This window comes from Leptonychotes weddellii, chromosome 4, assembly GCF_054177405.1.
Source record: "Leptonychotes weddellii isolate Sample4059 chromosome 4, ASM5417740v2, whole genome shotgun sequence".
Classification (NCBI taxonomy): Eukaryota; Metazoa; Chordata; class Mammalia; order Carnivora; family Phocidae; genus Leptonychotes; species Leptonychotes weddellii.
This window is the reverse complement of record NC_138372.1, coordinates 94,744,515-94,765,049: the sequence shown is the minus strand read 5'-3', so window position 1 is coordinate 94,765,049 and position 20,535 is coordinate 94,744,515. Positions and strand designations below refer to the sequence as shown.

Below are 20,535 nucleotides of genomic sequence, written 5' to 3'. Positions count from 1 at the left end.
GTATGTGCTATGGTGAGCTCTGTGAATTGTGTAAGACTGATGAATCACAGACCTGTACCTCTGAAACAAATAATACATTATATGTTAAAAAAAAAAAAAAAAGGATAGTAGGAAGGGAAAAATGAAGCGGGGGGAAATCGGAGGGGGAGACGAACCATGAGAGACTATGGACTCTGAGAAACAAACTGAGGGTTTTAGAGGCGAGGGGGGTGGGAGGATGGGTTAGCCCGGTGATGGGTATTAAGGAGGGCACGTATCGCATGGAGCACTGGGTGTTATACGCAAACAATGAATCGTGGAACACTACATCAAAAACTAATGATGTAATGTATGGTGACTGACATAATAAAATAAAATTAAAATAATAATAATAATAAAATAAAATAGTAATTCATTTTATTTTTTTTAAAGATTTTAGTTTCGGCTCAGGTCTCTACACCCAATATGGACCTCGAACTTACAACCCTGAGATCAAGAGTCGCATGCTCTATTGGTTAAGCCAGCCAGGTGCCTCTAAAATAGTAATTTAGGGTCGCCTAGGTGGCTCAGTCATTAGGCATCTGCCTTCGGCTCAGGTCATGATCCTGGGGTCCTGGGATCGAGCCCCACATCGGGCTCCCTGCTCGGCTGGAAGCCTGCTTCTCCCTGTCCAACTCCCCCTGCTTGTGTTCCTGCTCTTGCTATCTCTCTGTCAAATAAATAAATAAAATCTTAAAACAAAAACAAATGATAAAAAAAAATTTTTAATTTTTAAAAAATTAAAAATAAAATAGTAGGGCACCTGGGTGGCTCAGTTGGTTAAGCGACTGCCTTCGGCTCAGGTCATGATCCCGGAGTCCTGGAATCGAGTCCCACATCAGGCTCCCTGCTCGGCAGGGAGTCTGCTTCGTCCTCTGACCCTATCCCCTCTCATGTGTTCTCTCTCTCTCATTCTCTCTCTCTCAAATAAATAAAATCTTTAAAAAAAGAATTAAAATAAAATAAAATAGTAATTCATTTTAAAACAACAATAATAAACAATAATAATAATAATAATAAACCAATTTTAGGTTAATATAAATGACATATTTTCAAGAAAAGTATCTGTTTATATTTTTGCAAATCTCTTCGTATCTGATTTAATTAAAAACAGCTTGGGGCGGGGCGCCTGGGTGGCTCAGTTGGTTAAGCGACTGCCTTCGGCTCAGGTCATGATCCTGGAGTCCCGGGATCAAGTCCCGCATCGGGCTCCCTGCTCAGCAAGGGGTCTGCTTCTCCCTCTGCCCTCTTCCCTCTCGTGCTCTCTGCCTCTCATTCTCTCTCTCAAATAAATAAATAAATAAAAAATCTTAAAAAAAACAGCTTGGGGCGCCTGGGTGGTTCAGACGGTTAAGCGTCTGCCTTCGGCTCAGGTCGTGATCCCAGGGTCCTGGGATCGAGCACCACATCAGGCTCCCCGCTCAGCGGGGAGCTTGCTTCTTCCTCTCCCTGTGCCTGCTGCTTCCCATGCTTGTGCTCTCTCTCTCTCTGTCAAAAATAAATAAAATGTTTAAAAAAAAAAAACAAACAGCTTGATTTTCTTATCTGTTTATGCATTTAATGTTTTGACTGAAGTATTTAGAGAAAATCTCTCCTCATATAGATAAGTAATTGGAAAAAGGAAGAGGAATTTTAATACCCTTTTCAGATAATTTTGGGTATTCTTCTTTGATAGTACACCAAAACACAAGTGGTAGTTTCTTCCAGGTGAATTGTAGTGTGGTATTTGAAACCATATCAGTGAACTTTCTGTATTCTGTTAATTAAAACCCATTGGTGTATCTTGCAATTTTTAAAAAAGATTTTATTTACTTATTTGAGAGAGAGGGAATGGGGGCGGAGCAGAGGGAGAGGGAGAAGCAGACTCCCCATTGAGCAGGAAGCCCGATGCCATGCCTACTTGATCCCAGTACCCTGAGATCATGACCTGAACTGAAGGCAGACTCTTACCCACTGAGCCACCCATATCTTGCAATTTGAATGAATCTTTTACCCAAGCATGACTTTAATACATCATGTATTTGGTCATTTGGAAAATACAGTTTCACTCAGTTACACAGATATTCCAAATGTTGACACATTTCATTATCTAATTAAAAAACAAAACAAGGGCACCTGGGTGGCTCAGTCGTTAAGCGTCTGCCCTCGGCTCAGGTCATGATCCCAGGGTTCTGGGATCGGCCCGCATCGGGCTCCCTGCTCAGCGGGGAGCCTGCTTCTCCCTCTCCCACTCTGCCTGTTTGTGTTCCCTCTCTTACTGTCTCTCTCTGTCAAATAAATAAATAAAATCTTTACAAAAAAAAAACAAAAACAAAAACAAAAAAACATTGATTAAGGGGCACCAGGCTGGCTCGGTCGGTCGGAGGAGCACACAGGTCTTGATCTCAAGGTCGTGAGTTCAAGCCCCATGCTGGGTGGGAGAAAGAAAAGAAGGAAGGGAAGGGGAAGGGGAAGGGAGAAGAGAGAGAGGGAGGGGAGAGAAAGGAAGGAATAAATTTAAAAACACATTCATTAAAATCACAGCCAATCCCATCAGCAAATCTTTAAGCGCTGGGAAGCTGTCATGCTCACTGTAGTAGATATAAGTTTTCCAAAATTAAAAGTTTTGCTTGAAATCTCAAATTTTATCATTGGTACAAATACTGTTACTTGTTTTCCTTAAACTGACTGGCTCACTTTGTTTATTTTTGAGAAAATACCAATTCCCAGGAAGGAAGGAAATAATAAAGATCAGAGTAGAAATAAATGAAATAAAGACTTAAAAATAGAAAAGATCAATGAAACTAAGTGCTAATTCTTTGACAAGGTAAACAAAATTGTAAACCTTTAGCCAGATTCATTAAGAAAAAAAAAGGACTCAAATAAAAGAGAAGGTAAAACCGATACTACAGAGACTACTATGAACAATTATACACCAACAAATTGGACAACCTAGAAAAAATAGCTAAATTCCTAGAAACATACAGTTTTCCAAGACCAACTCAGGAAGAAACAAAATCTGAACAGACCGATTACTTATAAAGAAATTGAATGTGTAATCAAAAAATTCCCAAGAAACAAAAGTCCAAGACCAGATGGCTTCACAGGTGCATTCTACCAAAAATTTAAAGAAGAGTTAATACCTATCCTTCTCAAACTCTTCCAAAAAATAAAAGAGGAAGGAATGTTTCCAAATGTTTCCAAATGAACAGAACAGGGAACCCAGAAATAAACCCACACTTACATGGTCAATTAATCTACAGCAAAGGAAGCAAGAATATACAATGGGGAAAAGACACTCTTTTCAATAAATGATGTTGGGAAAACCGGACAGCTACATGCAAAAGAATGAAACTGGACTGCTTTCTTACAACATACACAAAAATAAACTCTAAATGGATTAAATACCTAAATGTAAGACCTGAAACCATAAAACTCCTAAAGAAACATAGGCAATAAATTCTTGGGACATTGGCCTTAGCAATATTTTTCTGAATATCTTTCCCCAGGCAAGAGAAACAAAAGGAAAAATGAACAATTGGGACTGCGTAAAAGTAAAAAGCTTTTGCACAATGAAGGAAACCATCAACAAAATGAGAATGCAACCTCCTGAGTGGGAGAAGATATTTGCAAATGCTATATCTGATAAGGAGTTAATATCTAAAATATATAAAGAACTCATACAAGTCAATACCAAAAAAACACATAATCCAATTAAAAAATGGGCAGAGGACCTGAATAGACATTTTTCCAAAGAAGACCTACAGATGGCCAACAGGCACATGAAAAGACAGTCAACATCACTTATCATTGGGGAAATGCAAATTAAAACCACAATAAGATATCACCTCACACCTGTTAGAAAGACTAATATCAAAAAGACAGGAAATCAATCTATTTCTACCATAAATACTAAAACTAACAAAAAGATAGGAAATAACAAGTGTTGGCAAGGATGTGGAGAAAAGGGAACCCTTGTGCACTGTTGGTGGGAATGTAAATTAGTGCAGCTACTATGGAAAGCAGTGTAGAAGTTCCTAAAAAAATGCAAAGTAAAAATGCCATACAACCCAGTAATTTCACTTTTGAGTATTTACCTGAAGAAAACAAAAACACTAATTCAAAAAGATATATGCACCCCTATGTTCATTGCAGCATTATTTACAAAAGCTAAGATATGGAAACAACCTAAGAGTCCATCAACGGATGAATGGATAAAGAAATTGTGGTATATGTACATAATGGAATATTACTCAGCCATAAAAAAGAAAGAATCTTGTTATTTGGGACAATAGGGATAGACCTAGAAGTTTTTAAGTTAAGTGAAATAACCGAGAAAAATAAATACCATATGATTTCACTTATATGTAGAATCTGTAAAACAAATGAACAAACAAAACACAGAAAAAGACTCATAAATATAGAGAACAAATTGGTGGTTACCAAAGAGGGGGGAGTTGGAGATGGGCAAAATAGGTGAAGAGGTGAAAAGGATTAAGAAGTACAAACTTCCAATTATAAAATAAGTAAGTCACGGGAGTGAAAAGTACAGCATAAGGAATATAGTCAATAATACTGTAATAACTTCATACGGTGATGGAAAATAACTATGCTTATCATGGTGAGCATTTTGTAATGTGTATGATTTTTAAATCACTATGCTGCAGACCTGAAACTAATATATCAACTATACTTCAATCGATTAATTTGTTAAAAGAAAAAAGAAACGAAACAAAAAAAAGAAACTAGCGGCACCTGGGTGGCTCAGTTGGTTGAGTGTGTGACTCTTGGTTTTGGCCCAGGTCATGATCTCAGGGTCGTGGGATCAAGTCCCATGTTGGGCTCTGCGCTCAGCAGGGAGTCTGCTTGAGATTCTATCTTCCTCTGCCCCTCTCCCCCACTCATGCACACACTCTCTCTCTTTCTAAAATAAATAAATAAATCTTTAAAAAATAAAAGAAAAAAAAGAAACTAAATAATTGCCCAAGGTCACTGAAGTGGTAATTGGCAGAGCTGAGTTGATGTGATTTGAAAGGCTTGTTGTCACGCAGCCCCTCTCTACTGTATATTTCATTATGGTAGTTCCTTGAATACACCACACTGTTTTGGTTCTGTACCTTTGCATAGGTTCTTCTCTCTGCTTAGGATGTTTTGCCTCATGTACTCCCAGTGAACACTCACACACAGTTCAAAACCTACCTCAAAATCACTTTCTCAGGCGCCTGGGTGGCTCAGTTGGTTGAGCGACTGCCTTCGGCTCAGCTCATGATCCTGGAGTCCCAGGTTCGAGTCCCGCATCAGGCTCCCTGCTCAGCGGGGAGTCTGCTTCTCCCTCTGACCCTCCCCCCTCTCATGTGCTCTCTCTCTCTCATTCTCTCTCTCAAATAAATAAATAAAATCTTTAAAAAAAAAATCACTTTCTCCCAAGGCAAAGTTAAACAAGGCATTGTTCCCTCCTCTGGGTGCTTATGTATTTTGCTTACAAGTCTACTTTTAACACCACACGTTTTCATTTTAATGTCATTGTATTTGCCAATTTTTTCCTCTATGGTTACTGCTTTTTATATTGTTTAATAACTCTTTTCCTACACTGAGTTAATAAAATATTCTCCTATATATAATGTTTTCAGTTTCAATCCACCTGGAATATTTTTTTTATATATGGGAGATCCAGCTTTACTGTTTTCCATATAAAATATCCAGTGTCCTAGCTCCATGTACTGAGCAATCCGTCTTTTCCCTACTGATCTGCAATGTGGTTTCTGTTACCAAGTTTCCATATACATATAAGTCTACCTGTGGGTTCTCTATTCTATTAATCTGTTGGTGTATCCCTACTAATACCACACTTTTTTTCTCTATAGATTCGTAAGTCATGATATCCAGCATGGCTACTTCCCTTATTGTTTTTTGTTTTGTTTTGTTTTGTTTCCTTTTTCTTTCAAGAGTGTCTTGGCTAATCTTGGCCCTTTGGTCTTCCCTATAAGTTTCAGAATCAACTTACCCAGCTCCTTATTTGGAACTGCATTCAATATGTGTATCAGTTTGAAGGAGAACTGATTTTTACAATTATGAGTCCATCTACACGTGAACGTGGTTTATGTCTCTATTTGGGTTTTTAAAATGTATTTCAGTAGAGTTTTCTAATTTTCTCCACATAGTTTTGCACATAGTGGTAGAATCTGCTGGTTGTGCTTCCTTTCTTCTATAATAACAGAATCCCCAATTTTTAGCTGGGCACATAGACACTCAGAACAAACTATACTTCATAGCCTCCCTTGCAGGTAAGAGATCATGTGACTAATTTCTGGCTAACATGATAATAACAAAAATAGTATGCAACTTATGGGAAGTGTCATTAAAGGAAACTAGATACCCTTTGCCTGCTCTTTTCTCCTTCCTGCTAGTTAGAATGCAGGTAACATGGGTGAAACTAGCCATCTTGGACCATGAAATAAAAAAGCACACATGAGGATACCAAAACAACATATTAGAAGAAATAGGAGTTTCTGGGCGCCTGGGTGGCTCAGTCTGTTAAGCGTCTGCCTTTGGCTCAGGTCATGATCCCAGGGTCCTGGGATCGAGCCCCACATCGGGCTCCCTGCTCAGCTGGAAGTCTGCTTCTCCCTCTCCTGCTGCCTCTCCCCCTACGTGTTCTCTCTCTCTCTCTGACAAATAAATAAATAAAATCTTAAAAAAAAAAAAAGAAGAAGAAGAAGAAATAGGAGTTTCTAATCATAATGGAACCACCATGCCAACTTTGGGTTCTGTCAGAAAGGAAGAAGAATGAATACTGGATAAGGCAACTAGCAATGTTTGTCACACTTTCTGAGAGGCTACTGAACCCTAGTTATATGTTAGTTTAACCTGTGGGGACTGGGGTCTGAAACTCTAATCCTGTAGGCAAAGATGACAATTATGGTGTTGTGCTGGGAGGGCTGGACAATACTGATGCTGAAGGCGTGGTGTGAAAGAGTATGATGTGCGGTACGGAGTATAGAAAATGGCCACCTAAGCAATAAGTTCAATTAGTGATTTTGACAAAAACCAGGAGATCAACCATTTTAGTGTATAAGCAAGAATAACCATTAGAGAATATGGTCACGGAGGGGGAGGACTGTTTAGGAAAAATTATGCACACCTTAGAAATAAGGCCAAAAAAATGACTAAGTGATCTTTTAATATCATGCTAGAGCATTTTCAGGTAAATCCGCCTGAGGGTCACCAACTTATCTTGGGGAATATAATTTTGTTTGAAAGTTTTACAACCTTCAAAAATTAGATGGTAATATGCAGTGATTTTCTTCTCGTCTACTAAAGGAGATAACCCCAGAGGTGCCTGGGTGGCACAGTTGGTTGAGTGTCTGACTTGGTTTCAGCTCAGGTCATGATCTCAGGGTCCTGGGACTGAGCCCTGAAGCAGGCTTCATGCTCACCTCGGAGTCTGCTTGAGATTCTATTTCCTCTCCCTCTGCCCCTCACGCTTGTGCTCTCTCTCTAAAAATAAATAAATAAATCTTAAAAAAAAGATAACCCCAAAAGTTATAGTTTATTGCCCTATAGGACATTAACTGCTTCTGTACCTAATTTAGCATCCTGCAGCAGTTCTTTCTCTAATATAAATCTCAGATTTTCGTATCTTCATGGAATCAGTTTTGCCATTGTGTTAATTTCTTCATTACTGAGGTAAATAAAAATTTGACATGTATAAAAAAAGAAATAGTATGGCATAAAGAGGACTTAGAAAGGCAAAAGATTAGCCTCACTTTAGTGGAAGAGAACAGGTGCTCCAGTAATTCTGGAAATTTCTATCAGCAGAGTTGAGATCCTCCCAAAATTCAAGTTATATATAGGGCTAAAAAAAAGGGGGAGGATGCCTGGGGGGCTCAGTCAGTTAAGCATCTACCTTCAGCTCAGGTCATGATTGGAGCGTCCTGGGATCAAGCCCCGCCCACACTGGGCTCCCTGCTCATCAGGGAGCCTGCTTCTCCCTCTCCCTGTGCCCCTCCCCCCAGCTCATGCTCTCTCTCTCTCTCTCTCTCACTCTCTCTCTCACTTTCTCAAATAAAATAAAATCTTTAAAAGCAAAAACAAAAACAAAAATACTGCTTTCCCAGGCTGAGGAATAAGAGAGATGAATAATTAGGGGCACCTGGGTGGCTCAGTCATTAGGCTCTGCCTTCGGCTCAGGTCATGATCCCAGGGTCCTGGGATCGAGCCCCACGTTGGGCTCCCTGCTCCGCGGGAGGCCTGCTTCTCCCTCTCCCACTCCCCCTGCTTGTGTTCCCTTTCTTGCTGTCTCTCTCTCTCTGTCAAATTATAAATAAAATCTTTAAAAAAAAAAAAGAGGGATGAATAATTATGGGAGGTAATAAGGATGAGAGCAAGAGTTTTTTCATTACAGAAGAGGAAAAGGCAACATGAAATATTAAGTATACCCAATTTCAGGCCCCAAAAGATGGAGAACAAGGCTATTAGAATACATCTTAGTTCTCGGGGCACCTGGATGGCTCAGTTGAGTGTGGGGCTCTTGATTTCAGTTCTGTCATGATCTCAGGGTCCTGGGGTCGAGCCCTGCACTTGGCAGGGACTCAGCTGGAGATCTCACTCTCTCTCTCTCTCCCTCTGCCCCTCCCCCCACTCTCTAAGTAAATCCTTAAAGATTTTTATTTATTTAGAGATACAGCAGGGGGAGGGGAGGGGCAGAGGGAGAGGAAAGACAGTCCTAAGTAGACTCTGTGCCGAGTATGGAGCCCGATGTGGGCCTCGACATGAGGCTCGACCCCACAACCGTGAGATCAAGACAGAACTGAAATCAAGAGTCCAAGCTCAACTGACTGAGCCACCCAGGCACCTCATTTTGTTTAAAGATTTTATTTATTAAGATTCTCTCTCCCCGTGCCCCCCACCCGAACTCGCACTCTCTCAAACAAACAACAAAAAAAGAACACATCTTAGTTCCTACACTGGGACCTTTTTTTTTTCTATTTTAAAAGAAATGATGTAAATGAATTCTCTGAAACAAAGGCACATTTTGAGGAGGAAATGTGCTCACAGTTTGGGGAAGTTTCAAAGGATTTAATATATGCCTACAAAAAAAGATTGGCACAGTCAGGATGTCAACAATGCTTTTCTACTGAGGGTCAGGACTGTGGCCAAAGCAGTTATCCTAAGAACAAGAACCATTCTTGATAGGGTGTGTACATAAATCCAGAGGTTACTTCTGACTCTGAACAATACTAGGGATCAGAAGTCCTAAGTGAACTCAAAATTCCCTGACAGGACCTCCCAGATATCCTGGAGATAGGCTGACTCCTTGCCTCTAAGCCGTACAGACCCTTCCCCCTACTGGTGAGATTAGTGGTTCACTAGGGCAGTCCACAGGAGTCTGTAAGGGGATCTACCTGTTAATCTTGTGTAATATGGATGCCTACATTATGATAATGTCACACACTGTTCTGTCATCCTCTTAGTCATCAAGCACTATAGACTCTGCCTCCACAGTGTCTCTCCATGTCATCCTTTTCATTTCCACTACCATCACCTAAGCACAGTTCACCTATAATTCTTGCCTATCATATTGTAGTACCTCCTAATTTATTTGCTTCCAAACCTTTTTCCCTCAATCCATTCTAAAACCCATAATTAGAATATTGAACCTAAATCACAGCCTACATCACAGTACTCTAGTGCTCAGTGGATCCCAACTGCCTAGAAAAGTTCAAAGCTCTTTGACTCTCAAAGCCCCCAATAGTATCACCCCATCCCACTTTTCTAGCCATTATATATCCCATATTAGTGAACATTCAGATTCATCCATTCAACAATGGAGTGTCTAGGCATGGCTAGGGTTACAGAGGGAAACACAGTAAATGTCCCCATTAAGTGGACAGCCAGTGAAAAGATGAGTGAAACTGAAGAGTAGCCAGGGTGGAAAAAGGAAAACCAGGAGAGTGCGGTACCCTAAAAGCACATAAATAAAGTGTTTCAAGAAGGGAATGGTCAACCACATCAAATACTGTGAAAGGTCAAGTAAAATGAGGACTGCAAATTGACCCCTAGAGTTTGCCCATGAGAGTCACTGATGACATGACAAGAACGGTTTTAGTGGAATGGTGAGCATGTAGGCTTGAACGGGGTGGGTTCAAGAAAGAAAGCTGGTAAGGAGGTTGAAGATGTTTGCTATAAAGGAGAGAATCAAAGAATTTGGGTTCTAGGGAAGGCTTTTTGAGGATGTGAGAGAGAACATCAGGTTTGTATGTTGGCAGGAATGATTTAACAGAGAGAAATTGATAGAAGAATGTAAAGGGATAGGGGCACCTGGGTGGCTCAGTCGGTTAGGTGTCTGACTCTTGATTTTGGCTTAGGTCATGATCTCAAGATAGTGAGATCAAGCCCTGCATCGAGCTTGATGCTCAGCGTGGACTCTGCTTCAGATTCCCTCTCCTTCCCCCTCTCCCTCTGCTCCGCTCACACACGTGCATACTCTCTAAAAATAAAATCTTAAAAAAAAAAAACCAAAAACATAAAGGGATAACTGCAAGTACTTGAGGCAAAGAGGTGGGATCCAATGCACAAGGGAAGAAGCTGATCTGAGATAGCAGGAAAGGTTCATTTATTTTAATCACACAAAAAGCAGGCCGAATGGTGGAAGGAGTTAATTAGTGGACTCGGTGGTGAGAAATGAAGTTTTTCTCTTCGATTGCTTCCATTTTCTCAGTGAAGTAAGTTAAACAGCTGAGAATGAGGAGGGCAAGAGGAAATACTGGAGGTTTAGGGACAGAAGAGAAGGTGTGCCAATAGTCATCTTGGACATAAGGGAGTGAACTGAAGAAATGCAATAGGAATGCTGAGCACTTGAGATTTCTAGCTATAAACTTAAAATGAAACCAGCAATGCATTTCCTTTTTCAGCCTTTAAAAAGAAAAAGCGTTTGCACTTGCTGTTTCCTCAATCTCTCTCCCCTTGTCTATCTGATAAAATTGCATTCTAGAAAGCCCACTAAAAAAGCTATTTCTTCCACAAGGTCATATAGCTCTCCTAGCCCAAAGTGATTTTTCAACCTCTCAACTTCAAAAATAAATTGTTGATGCCTCCTACAGAGCACGTATTCCATCTCACATGGTTAGTACTGTGCAAGATTAGAAGTTTCTTAAATTGGAGAAACCATTCTTTTATTTAAATTTTAGTTAACATACACTGCAATATTGGTTTCAGGAGAATTCAGTGATTCATCACTTACATACAACACCCAGTGCTCATCACAAGTGCCCTCTTTAATGCCCATCACCCATCTAGCCCATCCCCCACCCTCCATCAACCCTCAGTTTGTTGTCTATCATTAAGAGTCTCTTATGGTGGGGCGCCTGGGTGGCTCAGTCGTTAAGCGTCTGCCTTCAGCTCAGGTCATGATCCCAGGGTCCTGGGATCGAGCCCCTCATCGGGCTCCTTGCTCCATGGGGAGCCTACTTCTCCCTCTCCCACTCCCCCTGCTTGTGTTCCCTCTCTCGCTGTGTCTCTCTGTCAAATAAATAAAATCTTTAAAAAAAAAAAAAAGAGTCTCTTCTGGTTTGTTTCCTCTCTCCTTCCCCCCCTTCCCATATGTTCATCTGTTTTGTTTCTTAAATTCCACATATAAGTGAAATCATATGGCATTTGTCTTTCTCTGATTGACTTATTTCACTTAGTATAATACATTCTAGCTCCATCCACGTTGTTGCAAATGGCAAGATTTCTTTTTTTTTTTTTGCTGGCTGAGTAATATTCCATCGTGTATATATATACCACATCTTCTTTATCCATCCATTAATCGATGGACATTTGGGCTCTTTCCATAGTTTGGCTATTGTGGGTAATGCTGCTATAAACATCAGTGTGCATATACCCCTCTGAATCTGTATTTTTATATCCTTTGGGTAAATGCCTAATAGTGCAATTGCTGGATCATAGGGTAGTTCTATTTTTAGTTTTTTGAGGAACCTCCATACTGTTCTCCAGAGTGGCTGCACCAGTTTAGAAAAACCATTTCTTATTCATTACAACCACAGGATATTTCTCTCCATCCTCTCTCCCACATATTATAAATCCCCATGGTTCTAGGTCTTGCCACATATTTATGTGATATGGGTGCCATATCTCCTTATTAAACTGTGATATTTTGGGGAACAGGAACCTTGCTCACCTTTCCAGCTTATGTCCCTCAAACACTTGGCTCCTGAATTTTAGCTATTATTATTTCTACAGATCTTTTTAACAAAACAAAAAGGGGTGGTTGTTTCCATTAACGTTAACTCGCATATATGGCATATAGCAGGATCCCTGTCCTCAAGAGGCTTTACCACTAGAATCAAAAGTGCCTCATACTCAGTAAAAAAATAAAAGGTATCAGGGGCTCCTGGGTGGCTCAGTTGTTAAGCGTCTGCTTTCGGCTCAGGTCATGATCCCAGGGTGCTGGGATCCAGCCCGGCGCATCCGGCTCCCTGCTCCGTCGGAAGCCTGCTTCTCCCTCTCCCACTCCCCCTGCTTGTGTTCTCTCTCTCGCTGTGTCTCTCTCTGTCAAGTAAATAAATAAATCATCTTAAAAATAAATAAAAGGTGTCAGGAGTCTCAGAAAAGGTGCTAATAGGGTAAGGCTTACACGTAAATAACCAGAGACTGTGGAGTAGAGATGGGGCATGAGACAAAGTTAAGTGGGGAGGCACGAATAAAACTTACCAGGGGCAGAACAATTTCATTTACTCAACTTACATATAAATGATCCATAGGGCAGTTCTTGGAGCGTCCCCATTTCCAAACATTGCTGGACTGAGAGCAAAGGTTGTGCAAAATAACTGCAGGTCCCCAACAGTGCCCTCTTAAGTACCCGTATTATCTAGGCCGTTGTTCCCCAGCCACGCCAGAACTGCCCAGCCCCTTTCCTCAGTCTCTGAGTGATTCAATGGGTTAAGACTTTGGTACAGAAAAAAAAAAGCCTCTGCCACAGAAACAACAGCGGGGGCTCGAAACCAGGACTCTGGGAAGCAGCGAGAAATCCATTGGCAAGCCCACTTCGGCACCTGGGATGAACTGGAACCCACCAGCCCAAGCGCCCGAGCCACCCTTACGTACCCGGCCTCGCTGCCCTCGAGCGCCGGAAGACCCCGCCCAGCCCTTAAGCCCCGCCCCTACCCCTACCGGCCGGTGAGGTGCCGTGCGCAACTCTCCGGAAGCTTCCACCCCTTTCCCCTTTTATGGGACTACACTTTTTTTTTTTAACTTGCTGACGCCACCATAGGACTGGCCCTAAAACCATGATATAGAAGCTCCTCTCACAGTCCTACTTCCGCTTCCTTCCACTGAGGGATCAGGGCCTCCCCCATTTTTCTCACCCAGGAGGCGGCGGCGGCAGCTTGCGATGTTTGGCCTCAAAAGAAACGCAGTAATTGGACTCAACCTCTATTGTGGGGGGGCCGGGTTAGGGGCCGGCAGCGGCGGGGCCTCCTCTTCGGGAGGGCGGCTTTTGGCTTCGGGCAAGGAGGCCACGGCCCGGCGGGAGTTAGGGGGAGGGGAAGCCGGTGCGGTGATTGGCGGAAGCGCCGGAGCGAGTGCCCCGGCCACTATTGCGCCGGACGCCCGGAGGGTCGCGCGGCCCTCGCCCATTGGCGCCGAGGGCCCCGACGTCACCGCGACCCCCCCGAGGCTGCTGTTCTTCGAGCCCACCCGCCGCGCGTCGCCGCCTGAAGAGATGGAAGGCCCAGCCGCCGACGCCATCATGTCGCCCGAAGAGGAGCTGGACGGGTACGAGCCGGAACCTCTGGGGAAGCGGCCGGCTGTCCTGCCTTTGCTGGAGTTGGTCGGGGAGGCCAGCAGTGGCCCTTGCAGGGACGGCTCACTGCCCTCGACGCCACCCCCAGCAGAGGAGGAGGAAGACGAGTTGTACCGGCAGTCGCTGGAGATTATCTCTCGGTACCTTCGGGAGCAGGCAACAGGCGCCAAGGACGCGAAACCACTGGGCGGGTCTGGGGCGGCCAGCCGGAAGGCGTTAGAGACCCTCCGACGGGTCGGGGACGGGGTTCAGCGCAACCACGAGACGGCCTTCCAAGGTAAGGGGGTTACGTTGCGGAGGCTGCACTGTCTTGTTTCACCTGTCCCAGGACTCACCCGCCAAAGATGGGTGGAAACCGAAAACAAGTCTGTTGAAACGACTCGCAATCTGAAACCAGAATTTTCTGGCCGTGAGTCATTGTTTCCGCCCATCCTAATTCTTTTGGAAATGGCAGCTCTGTTCAAAGCCCGGAAAGGGTGGGATGTCAATTTTCAACTGGGGTCGGCCTGAGTTCTATAGACCCCAAATAGCGATATCCCTCGCCGTGGGTGGGCAGACAAATCATGCCCTGGTTTAGACAAAGGAGGCCGTGAGAACCTGCATGCTTTTTTTCCTCTCAGGCATGCTTCGGAAACTGGACATCAAAAACGAAGACGATGTCAAATCTTTGTCTCGAGTGATGGTCCATGTTTTCAGTGACGGAGTAACAAACTGGGGCAGGATTGTGACTCTTATTTCTTTTGGTGCCTTTGTGGCCAAACACTTGAAGAGTATAAACCAAGAAAGCTGCATCGAACCATTAGCAGAAAGCATCACAGATGTTCTCGTAAGGACAAAACGAGACTGGCTAGTCAAACAAAGAGGCTGGGTAAGTTTGTTTTAAGGTTGAAGAGGGGTCTTGGAGTGGAAATGGAATGAAGGATTTTATAGAGAAAGTCTAGGACTATCTAAAGCTTTTTATGATGCACAACTCAGGTTTTAGGCTCCAACTTAGGATCTCTGTTTGCCTAACGTTGATTTAAGTAGTGGGTTCACAGAGATAGTGTGGTAGGACTGTCTTGAATTGTTGCATCAAAAATCCGGTTTTCTGTAGGCTGTTCACGGTTGTTGAGTCTTTTGCTTTTGGTATTGTAATTCAGCTGGATACTTTTCAGTGGATTCAAATTATGGAAAAATAATCACTTGAGGATGATAGTAAACTTTATTTCTGAGAGCTGCGCTGCAACCGCCCCCCCTTAATTGAATAATGTGTCTTCTGTAACCTGGGTAAATAATAATTGGTTTATTATGTTTTGAGGGGGGTGGAACTTTAGTTTTTTTAATTCATCTTTTCTTTATGAATAGTGTTTTTAAGCCATTGGAAACCCATACTTGAAAATGTGCTTTTCTTTTTTGTTTCCTAGGATGGGTTTGTGGAGTTCTTCCATGTAGAGGACCTAGAAGGTGGCATCAGAAATGTGCTGCTGGCTTTTGCAGGTGTTGCTGGAGTAGGAGCTGGTTTGGCATATCTAATAAGATAGCCTTTTAAGTGCAATAATTGACTTTTAACCAACCCTAGGCACCAAAACCACATACGACTGCTGTGAAATCAAATGTATTTATGAAGTTGGACTTTGAGCTGTCCAGGCTGTAATCTCCAAGAGTTCTACTCTAGCAACGTAGAACAGCAAGTGGCAAGAGGATTATGGCTAACAGGAATAAATACATGGGAAAAGTAGTCCCCCTTGAAGAGTCACTGTCTAAAAGAAGCAAAGTTCAGTTTCAGCAACAGGCAAACTTTGGGAGGCCATGGAGGAGGACTTTTAGATTTAGTGGAGATGGTAGGGTTGAAGAGACTTAATTTCCTTGTCTAGAACAGGAGAGTGGCCAGTAGCCAGGCTAGTCATAGAGTCCATTAAATATGTCCACTGAATTAATTAACTTCTTATAGTGTTAAAAGAGAAGCACTAACAATGGCATTGATCTGTATAAAATGGATTTAAGCTACAGGTAATAACTATGACTAGAAGCCTCAGTACTGTACAACAGAGTGTGAAGGGAAGCTTTTTCTCTGTAATTAGCTTTCCCAGGTATACTTCTTGAATAGAAAGTCCAATTGCTCAGGACTTTTAAACCTGTTCTACTTTGGCTTGGTTTGAGTGGTTTAGTTTATTAGCCTAGTGATGGCCAAGAATACTTGACTTAAGGCTCAATAATTACAGTTGCAAATATGAGAATATCCTCAATTTTTAAGGTAAAAACATCTTGTAAATGTATTTGTCTGTAAAAATTGTGTATATTTTTACAGAAAGTCTATTTCTTTGAAATGTAAAGGGATGAAGAGTCTCGAAATACATCAGTTTTTGCATACCCGTTTGAACTTCTGTAGTTAGGAATCTATTTCTTAACAGCTTTTCTATTCTAAATATTGTTCTGGTCTTCTAGATTGTATACAGAACCAATTGGTGTAATTGTACACAACTTGGTTGTAATGGAACAATTCTGATTCATAACTATGCAGACTTTAATTTTCCTATCTGGTTGGTAAGTATTCCTTAGTTTTTGTTTTTTTAAAACCTGGGATTGAGAAACTGAGGAATGGGAATTCATCCTTTCACCGCCTTACATGTGGGTTTTCAATAATTGAGTCAAGGTGGAGTTTAAGTTTTGGGCAGGGGGCGCATGTGGGCTGATAACTTACAAAATAATGGGCTCTGATTGATGAGTAAGCTACTCATTTGAGTTCCTTCCACTTGACCTAATTTAACTGGTAAAATTTAAATTGAGTTTATGAGCTCATCTTCAAAACTTTTGCTAAAAGATTTTCAGCTGTTCCAAATGGGACTTACTAACAGTATGTATATAAAAAGATCGCATCAGTGGATGAGAGATACTTGATCCCTTGTTTGCTTAATAAATTGTAAAATGATGGCTTGGAAAAGCAGGCTTATAGTCTAACCATGGTGCTATTATTAGGCTTGCTTGTTAAACACAGGTCTAAGCCTAGTATATCAATAAAACAAATACTTATGTTTCATTTCTATTAATGATTCCCACACTTTGTTTCAGATTTTTGCATTGGTATCTCTTTGGATTTCAGACTAAATTTTATCGAACTTAGTTAACTGTTTATTTTCTGTCCTTCCTTGAAATATTTGCTACTTGTTCTCCCTCTACAGATAGTTATTTCAGTTCTTACATCCTTACCCCTCCATCCCTGAACTCTTACTAGCCCTTTTAGTTTTTGGCACTATGAACCCTACGTAACCCCCCCCACACCCCTCACCCCAGCAGAGACCTTCATCCTTAATGAATTTTATTGGAGGTTGTAGTACCGTGGGTGCCATGACCATAACAGTCATGTAGTGGGAGTCCCTTTTCCTTGGATTGGTACCTTTTCAGTTGTTGATTGATCCTATCTTTGGGGGGAAAGTTTTAAAAGTCTCTTTAGGAATTTTCAGAGGAGGGACAACAAATTATGTTCCTTTGCGTTCAAAAATGCTCATTTAAAATTGCAGAAAGAGATGGGCTCTGTTAAACCTCTAAGAGTTATGTAAAAGCTACTGCTGGTAAACTGAAGAAAGCTTCTATAGAAGACATAGGGTCATTTTAAAGCTTCATTCGCAGAACATGACCTTTAGTCTGTGGACTCCAGATGAAAATAGGCATGAATAAAATGACTAAGAATGTAATAGGGAAGGATTGCCCTGCCTGCCCATCATCGAGCCATAAGGTCATCTAGCTAGAGCTATTTTTACCTATGTATTTATCGTTCTTGATCATGAACCACTTATTTATGTCCTGTCTATCTCTAAGGACCTAAAAGCACTTTATGTAGTTTTTAATTAATCTTAAGATCTGGTAAAGATGACTAAAAGGCCTGTCTCCCCCTATCCAGTTGTGGAAAGAAGCGCATAGATGTAAATTGGAGGAGTTTAGGGAACCCACTTCCCAATTTACTAGGTGTGACTGCTGAAATGTAGAGGAGGATCTTAGTTGAAACTTTGTGTCGGGGGGCTATCAGGGCTTAGGGAGCCCAAGTGCTTTAGGGAAGGGTGGGTGGTTTTCTAGGGCGAGGAGGCACGTGTTCTAAGGGCTGACTGGCTTGCATAGTTTAAGCAAATCCTCCAAAATGGAAAGGGAGGGGCTCGTTGGAAAGCTGGCTCTCAGCAACTTGTCTTATGCTTCTCTCAGGGAAAAACATGCAATCCTCTAGTGTCCATGCACACACTATTGGGGGTGAACACCTTGGTTCTGGTTAAACAGCTAATGCTGTTGACAGCTGTGCCAGGAAGGGTTAGGACCAACTACAAATTAATGTGGGCTGTAAAATGTAGTATGTTTCCCTAACTTCCTGTTTTTCCTGAGAAGAAAATAATAAATCTTTTATTCAAATGCAAGGTGTGGTACGGGTGTTTTCTAATCGATGACTGTCTTCCTTCCCCCACTTAGACAAGCCTTTTAGGGAAGTCAGCTGAGCAAATAAATACAGGTGAGTTAACAAGCAAAAGCCTGGTAAAGCTGATTTGCTTTAGAGCAGAGGATGGTTCCCTTCCAAATAAACCCTTTTTTCATTCAAATTAGAGGTGTTGGGTTTTGAAATGTATTACTGCTGTACTTCAGAGTAGTTCCTGTACATTTTAACAATCAAAATCCCTGTCCTGATTTTTCACCTTTTAGTCACCGTGTGCTGGTTTATTGCTGCAGTTCTTCTATCTCCCCATCTCCATCTTCTTAGATGAAGGAGCTAGAAGAGTTAACACCCAAAGTTAAGAGTTTTGATAAGGTTCTTGGTACTTTTTTCCCCTTCTCCCAAAAACAAAGGTGAGAATAAGCACATTAATTTCAGAAACCCTATCCTGTCTTTATTTTCAGCTGCCTTGAAAGGGAGCTGAATCACCATGGAAATGTGCAAATATGAAGTTTGCATATTGGTTTCAAGCCCTGAGCACCAAATGCTAATTGTACAAACAGGATTCTGTGCTTTTGTGCATTTAAAAGTTCATTTCTGCTTGGAAGCCCCTCTTTTTCTGAAGCCTAACTACTAGGAGAGGGCAACTTTTTATCATTACAAAGCTGTTACATACTAGTGCACTCCTAAGTAGAGGGTTGGAGCGAGGGTAGCATAGGATCCAAGGGTCCAAATCTTGGCCCTTCTCGAGTTCTGTGCATTGCAGTTGCTCCCATTGGTAGGTTGTGATGTGAAGCCATTTCTGTGGTCATGTTCCTTAGTTTAACACCTTAAAAAACTCGGCTCAAATGGTAACTAGGTAACATGAGTCACTGAGGGAGTCAAAGTAATCAACACTTCCCTTCATTTGACACAACCAGACTTTGTCTTTCAGTTCCTGTTTTGCGACTTCAGAGCTCTTGCTTCATACTGTTTCCTTTTAGAAAATGTTAAAGCAGTTGTGACAGCTGGTGTATTTTACAAAAAGTGAAATAACTTGCACAACTGGTGTGTAGCATGGCTCCAGCCAGATGCTCAGAGCATGGGCCGTTAATTCCTGGAGTTCAAAATGATCTGTCTTAATTTATCCCTAGTTCTTTTTGGCCCTACTTGTTCAAAGATTACAGAACTTTGTCTTCTTGAACCCTCCCACACTGCTCAAAGGCTTCTCATTTTCAAGATTTGAAAATGTAACTGGACCAGCTTTAGTTTCAGAGTTGCTACAATGTTATCTTAGTTATGTGAGGCATGTGGAAAGATGGGGGTTGGGAATCTGCCTCCAGGCAGATGGAACAGACCTCTGAGGATTCAGTGGGTTTTTGTTTTGTTTTTTAAGACTTTATTTTTGGGGCACCTACCTGGTTCAGTTGATAAGAGCATGCAACTCAAGCTCAGGGTTGTGAGTTCAAGCCCCAGGTTGAACGTGAAGCCTAGTTTTAAAAAAGGGGGGTGCCTGGCTGGTTCAGTCAGAGGAGCATGTGATTCTTGATCTCAGGGTCATGAGTTTGAGCCCTATGTTGGGTGTAGAGATTACTTAAATACATTTTTTTTTTTTTTTAAAGATCTTATTTATTTATTTGAGAGACAGAGAATGAGAGACAGCATGAGAGGGAGGAGGGTCAGAGGGAGAAGCAGACTCAATGCCGAGCAGGGAGCCCGATGCGGGACTCGATCCTGGGACTCCAGGATCATGACCTGAGCCGAAGGCAGTCGCTTAACCAACTGAGCCACCCAGGCGCCCTTTTTTTTTTTTTCTTAAAAGATTTTATTTACTTGACAGACACAGCGAGAGAGGGAACACAAGCAGGGGGAGAGAGAGAAGCAGGCTTCCTGCGGAGCAAGGAGCCCGATGCCAGGTTCATCCCAGGACCCCGGGATCATGACCTGAGCCGAAGGCAGATGCCCTGTGGCTCAGTCGTTGGGCGTCTGCCTTCGGCTCAGGTCATGATCCCGGGGTCCTGGGATCGAGCCCCACATCGGGCTGCCCGCTCAGCGGGAGCCTGCTTCTCCCTCTCCCACTCCCCCTGCTTGTGTTACCTCTCTTGCTGTGTCTCTCTCTGCCAAATAAATTAAATTAAATCTTTAAAAAAATAAAAATAAATTAAAAAGATTTTAAGTAATCTCGGGCGCCTGGGTGGCTCAGTTGGTTAAGTGACTGCCTTCGGCTCAGGTCATGATCCTGGAGTCCCGGGATCGAGTCCCGCATCGGGCTCCCTGCTCAGCAGGGAGTCTGCTTCTCCCTCTGACCCTCCTCCCTCTCATGCTCTCTGTCTCTCATTCTCTCTCTCTCAAATAAATAAATAAA

General features: G+C 42.2%; 1 protein-coding gene and 1 long non-coding RNA gene across 3 annotated transcripts in view; one reads left to right on the top strand and one right to left on the bottom strand.

Annotated features, from left to right (window-relative positions):
• LOC145720886 (uncharacterized) overlaps positions 1 to 13,146 on the bottom strand; it is a 17,338-nt gene extending 4,192 nt beyond the window's left edge. Inside the window, exon 1 of the long non-coding RNA XR_014144139.1 lies at positions 12,712 to 13,146. This is a non-coding gene — a long non-coding RNA (uncharacterized LOC145720886). The remainder of the gene's footprint in view (positions 1 to 12,711) is intronic.
• A 145-nt stretch (positions 13,147 to 13,291) lies between these two features.
• MCL1 (MCL1 apoptosis regulator, BCL2 family member) lies at positions 13,292 to 18,180 on the top strand. Of its 2 annotated transcripts, XM_006728326.3 has the most exons (3): positions 13,302 to 14,078; positions 14,422 to 14,669; positions 15,205 to 18,180. In XM_006728326.3, exons 1-3 carry the CDS (start codon positions 13,391 to 13,393, stop codon positions 15,319 to 15,321), a joined length of 1,053 nt encoding a protein of 350 aa, XP_006728389.1. In that variant the 5' UTR covers positions 13,302 to 13,390; the 3' UTR covers positions 15,322 to 18,180. The 2 variants fall into 2 exon arrangements, with proteins under 2 accessions (XP_081672013.1, XP_006728389.1); XM_081815887.1 differs by lacking the exon at positions 14,422 to 14,669 and having other exon boundaries at positions 13,292 to 14,078.
• The last annotated feature ends 2,355 nt before the right edge of the window (positions 18,181 to 20,535 follow it).

Excerpts from the sequence above, each read along its gene's own strand:
- MCL1 (XM_006728326.3), top strand. The coding sequence starts at position 13,391 with ATGTTTGGCCTCAAAAGAAACGCAGTAATTGGACTCAACCTCTATTGT. Across the intron at positions 14,079-14,421 it reads CCACGAGACGGCCTTCCAAG|GCATGCTTCGGAAACTGGAC; the intron begins GTAAGGGGGTTA and ends TTTTCCTCTCAG. Across the intron at positions 14,670-15,204 it reads TAGTCAAACAAAGAGGCTGG|GATGGGTTTGTGGAGTTCTT; the intron begins GTAAGTTTGTTT and ends TTTGTTTCCTAG.